The sequence below is a fragment of the Lagenorhynchus albirostris genome, chromosome X (assembly GCF_949774975.1).
Source record: "Lagenorhynchus albirostris chromosome X, mLagAlb1.1, whole genome shotgun sequence".
In the NCBI taxonomy this organism is placed as follows: Eukaryota; Metazoa; Chordata; class Mammalia; order Artiodactyla; family Delphinidae; genus Lagenorhynchus; species Lagenorhynchus albirostris.
Window position 1 is genome coordinate 92543204 of NC_083116.1, and position 6000 is coordinate 92549203.

The window sequence follows — 6000 nt, forward strand, 5'->3', positions numbered from 1 at the left end:
GCAGACCTTTTAGAAAATATTACGCCAAATTTATATTCATTATTTACTGCAATTTAAATAAATAATACATCCTATGTGTCGTTATTCCTGTTTTATGTTTTATAGCATTTTATCACTATGTCTTTTGATTCTAATTGTAATTAGTAACCACATACATTTCTCTTGTCCATTGTATCTTGAACAAAATACGTGGGAGAGATACAGAAGAAAGTCCTATCACATGCTACAATGTGGATGAATCTTGAAGACACTTTAAGTGAAAATAAACCAGTTACAAAAAGAAAAATTGTGTATAATTTCACTTATATGAGGTATCTAAAGTAGTCAAATTCATAGAAACAGAAAGTAAAGTGGTGGTTATCAGGGGCTGGGGAGACCAGGGAAGAGGGAGCTGTTTTTTAATGTGTATAGAATTTCAGATTTGCCAGATGAAAATGTTCTGGAGAGCTGTTTTGAAACAATTAGAATATACTTAACACTATGGAACTGTACACTTAAAAATGGTGAAGATGATACATTTTATGTTATGTGGTTTTTCTCTTATCACAAAAGAGAGGGAAAAAATCAGCATTTAAAATAATATTACCAAAATGAAAGCAGGCTGAATAAGACAACCCGTAAAAGATAAATAATAATTTTGCATTTTCCCCCCTCAGACCTCAGTATAAAAGTTTTATTACACGTGTATCCCAGTGCTTCCCTTACATACTAAAGGATTAATATGATAAACAGTTGGCTCCTGGAGGGTGAAAATAGGGTCAAATCTCCAAAAACACTCAATAGTTTAAAATTTCTTCATTTGGGGTAGAAGTGGGAAGATGGAAGGAAATGGGGTAGGAGGAACTATTTCAGAGAAACATAAATAAGAGTTGCTTTGATTGAACTCTTATCAACTTCCTATACCACATGTCTAAATGTCCATTAAGTAAAAGTAATCCCCAGTTTTAAATAATCTATTAAGCTTTTTAATGACATATTTATTATCACATTTTATGTTCTCGAACACTTTTTTTTGAAGGTAAATATCTTTTTTTTTTGGTAGATGTATAAACAGAATGAATGTTAAGATCCTTACAACTAGTAGAATGCAGATTTAAAACACAGCTTACGCAAAAAGAAGTTACACTTTTAGGTAGTTTTTGCCTAAATCTGCTCAAAATTGGGTGCAGTAAAAAGTATTTCTCACTACTGTAATGTAATCGCAGTTAATAGCTGAGAAGGCACGTTTTAAATGCTATTACAAAATCTTTTTGAATATATCATTTTTTTCCCCGAAACATTCAAGCTGCTGCCAATAATTCTGAAGTTTCCTAAAGGGCATCCATATTGATTTAAAGCAAGATTTTATGAAAGACAGGTAGGTGCAAACACTGGTTTGATTTACTTCTAGTCAGTCAATTCAGACTCACATAAATACTAGGTGTAGGTGGATTCAACTTGTCCTTTGGCAAGGGAGGGTATGGTGAAGATGGTGGTCTTGGAGGCGGACATTTATCCAATAAAATGCTACTGTTAGATAAGCCATTTTTACCTAGATTCCTTAAAAAAAGAAGAAGGGAGAATAAATCAGCTGTACATCTATTTAGAAAACAGAAAAAAAAATCCTGAATTAAGTCCTAATTAAATTACTGGGTAGTTGCACAAATCCATGAGATTTGGATCCACCAGGAAGAAACTGAGAACAATTATTCATTTTAGTAATTACTTAGCTTGATTCCTATATCTCCCACTGAAGAAAAGTAATAGAAAAGATACTAAAACACATGAATTATTGATGACATTTCCTTATTTCACTGGTAATTTTTCAATATATTTTCTTTACCTGAAGAACAAACACAAACTCCAGTTTTCTCTCCACCAACTTCCACCATCAGATTCTTTCCATTAAATGTGAAAACAATAACTTGACCAAAAAAGGTCTATTCTAGGTAATAGTAAAAACAGAATATATCTCTCTTTCTATGTCTCATCTTAATAACTATAACTGGAATATCTTAGTGACAATTCTCAAACCTGAAAAGACCTTTTCCTTTCTTTTCTCAAATGTTGGAAAGAATTTTCCGTGTAACTCCTTGGCAAAATTCAGCAAGACTCCAACCTATTAAATTTTATAGCTAATTATACCAATTTTTAAAATGAGGCATATAGTTGCTATCCATTAGCTGACACTCTATATAATTATTACTTACTAGCATTTGGTGTTTCTTTTTCTTTAATGAAGGTATCATGTTTGTTAAATTACAGATTATTAAAATATGGTAGAATTATTCCCAAACTGCAATTCTTTTAGTGTAAGAAAGAAAAAGAAAGATATTTCCAATTTCCTAATGTTTCTACCTAACTCAGAAAATCAGCAAGATATAATTTTGAGCTTTCAAATCATTCCAGAGTAACTAACCTACCTCACCCAATTATTACAAGTTCAAAACTAATCATTAAACTATCAAATACTCTTAATATATTAAAATTTCAGATAAGAATTTCAAAACTGTAATTATGGTAGGGAGTTTAAAACTTAGTAATTTTATTTACTGAAGAAGGCACTAGCAAATTTGCATCATTAATAATAGAATAAAGGTTGAATCAAATTAATTTTTCTTATTTTGCTATGTTTTTCTAGCAGTGGAATTTTGTAGCTTTTGTAGCACTGGAAAAACCTTACAATCAGCCTGTTTTGGTTGGCTCTAATGAAAACTAAGGCTTGAAATTTCACTGTTACACACTTTTGAGATGTTACACTATAGCATCACGGTGACCCTTTTTAAATTTTCTCAACTCGAGTAAAAACAAGAGTTCAAGACAAGTATCAAAGAATGAATTAAGTTTAAAATAACTTTTTTTTTAAAAGTACGTGAAAATAGTCATTAAAGTGAAATTTTAAGTTCAACTTAACATTTAAGGTTAAAGGTTAAATAAATGAATATTCTACTCATTACCAGCTCTCAATGTATCTCTACACAAAGTAGGAGTGCCCTGTACATTTAAAGATAGACATGACATCTAACCTCTTAAATTTAGGTATAAAATTGGTATTAACTTATAAACTCCACGGCAGTAGAAAATACTTGGCTGGGACTAGTAAGGAAACAATTCAATTATCATTAAACCAATGCCAAGATAAAACATTCACTTACAATTTCCACATAAATAATTAAGTTTTCATGCTGAATTGTGTATCTACCACTCTTCAACTTTAGAATTTAAACAAAATATGACTCCAAATACATAAAATTTGTTTGCCAGAGCAGGAGATGGACATACTGTATAGTACTAATTAATATTTTAAGGAATTGGACCAAGTATTTTAAGGATATGGACCAAGTATTAAAACTGTACCATAAAAGAGCATCTCATACTAGTTAAACATGACACAAAAATTTAAGCTTCTACAACATTCTGGACATTGAGAAATGAGGCTAGAAAATAGGGTGTGATTGATTAGCAGAATTCTGCTTCTGTCATTTCTACAATTCTGTAACAATTAAAAGAAAAAAAGCAAATGGGAAAGTAAATAAAACAAAGAAAGCTGTAGCTGCCTTTATTTTAAAATAGAAAAAAAAAGTGAGGCATGACTAAGGGAGCTGAAATTGACTCAACCATTGAATGCTGCAATTACAATTTTTAAACAAAAAGGAAGCCAAAGTATTGTAACTGCCTTCTGATGTATAGCACTGACCACAAAGATGAACCCAACAAAAAGTCAGATTAAAAATAACGAACACTTTAAAGACTAACCACATATGTGAAAATAAGAGGGTAGTTGAGAATGCACTATGCAATCAAACTGTATCTAGCAGTTTCTTACTGTATTTCAAACATTGATTCCCTGCCTATTGAGGTCAAGTCTGGAACAAACAGGAACTTCCCTTAAGGAACTGATGATGTAGGTAGCTGTCTATATAGTGACTATAACCTTTTTCCACTGAAAATGCTAACGCAAAGATAGAGATGTGGATAACAGGAACAGACTTTATCTTCTGAACACGTAAATGCCCAACACTTTATAATACTTCAAGCCAAATAATGAAACTTTAATACAATAATCCAAAGTGGAGAAAGGCATTAAAGTTAAAGAAGCAGGTGCTGGAAAGGATTTAGACAATATCCCATTTTAAATCCTTTTCTCCCATCTTGAAACTCTTTCCCTGAGCAAAGTAGAGTAAGAAGAAATTAGTCATTGCCCAATTATTTTAAATTTTGGCTTAAACTTAATTTCAAATTCACCCTCATCATTTGGTAGAGAAATGAAACCGTGCTCTGTAGATAAACTGACCTACACTTTAATTATCTTTTGTTATGACGTTCCTACACCAGAAACATCAAGTCTCTTGCACCTATGTCACTTTCCCCTTCTAAGTTCTGGACCCCTGCCCAGCTCAGGACACTACCAACAGAACAGAAATGGCAAACAACATGACACATACCATTTGCCACCTTGACTTTTCTCTAAGCCTCAGGAGATTTTTATCTCCACTTTATCAGAGCATTTTTTTCTTGTCTCTTCATTAATAAACTGAGGCCTAAATTTACTGAAATAACCCAAGCAACCCCATAGGTCTATAGTGTTTTGGTGTATCTAGCTACTACAAATTGTCTTTAAGAGTTAAGAGCTGAAAATAAATCTCTAAAAATGTACTTTAAAATTCTGAAGTCAACATTTATATACACCTCAAAACTGAGATGGAAAAGAGTATAATCTTTAATATATTAAACACCATCACACCTAGTTACCCACAGCATAAGACTTTATTAATGAAAACTTAAGGTAACTGCTACTGTATACTGTTTATAACTTGTACCTCCATGGAACTCTTTCTGACAATATTCTTCCAGAATACCCTTAGGTCCCATACGGTCCATGATGTTAGTTTTGGACCGCTACATTTTCCCCCATTTTCTAGCAACTTTCCTGAGACTATAGCGAATAGAAGAGGGAGGAAGACCCTGCTCCAGCAGAGTGGCAGCAGCACTACCTAGGAAATGGGACAGAGGTCCCAGCAGCTGAGTGGAGAGCAGGTAGAGGGCAGTACAAATTGGCAGCAAGCCAAGGCATTGCATCCAAGTAGAGCTCAGTATAGCATTTGATGTGGATATTAAAACACGCCTATTCTCTTTAGGCCCAGAGTTGAAGTGAGTGATAGTGTAACATCTAGACAAAAGGACTAACATAAAAATCTTATTTTCTAAAGAATTATATTTTAGAAATTCAGGGATCTCACTGTATGCTTTAGAAGAATTTAGCCTGACTTGGAGATCATCTAGTGTGGTTTTAAGTCACTGACATGAAAAAATCTGGTAAGACAGTTAAGATTAATTACAGAAGTTATCACGTTGCAGGCCACTGAGGAAAATGCTGCCAGCAATGTGGACCCAATAGGCAATACAAAGGAAATAATAAAATATGAAAAAGATGTAATTTGTGCTTTAATCTGTGCCACAATAATTAAAGATAACAGCTGAATAGTTAAAAACAAGTGACAGAAAGTAATGAAGAGCAATGGAAAATAAAACACAGACCAGAAGGCATTTTAAACATTCAAACTCAAATAGTCCTCAAAGAAAAAGAACCATAGTGTATTTACAGTATTAAAGTTCCAATACCACTTAATTATAACTTTTACATGCAAAACTTATTCTTCTCCTTACTCCACTGCTCCTAACCCATGTTCCTCCCAAGCACCAACTATATAAATAGCATTTAATTTCATCTTAGTCATTCATCAATGACAAACATTTAATGGTGGATCCACGATACCTTCCAATAAAATAATCTGAATAGTAGAAAGGATAACCACACTTAAGACTGCAATAAATAAGACACATGAGCACTAGCAGCTGCAGGAAGAGATTTATAGAGATGTTAAGTGAGAACTATTTTGAACTTTAAAATGCATTTTAAAAGGTATGTTAAATGTTAAAGGGTCAACGTAGACAAACCAGAACCAATGTGCATATTTTCTGTTTATTTTCTATACTTTTTAAATTACAATCTACGACAAC

General features: G+C 32.7%; 1 protein-coding gene across 9 annotated transcripts in view; it reads right to left on the reverse strand.

Annotated features, from left to right (window-relative positions):
• Positions 1–6000, reverse strand: part of KDM6A (lysine demethylase 6A) — a 209390-nt gene that overhangs the window by 35939 nt on the left and 167451 nt on the right. For all 9 annotated transcript variants that reach the window (XM_060137954.1, XM_060137952.1, XM_060137950.1 and 6 more), the window contains one exon: positions 1410–1539. In XM_060137954.1, coding sequence (XP_059993937.1) covers positions 1410–1539 — 130 coding nt within the window. The remainder of the gene's footprint in view (positions 1–1409; positions 1540–6000) is intronic.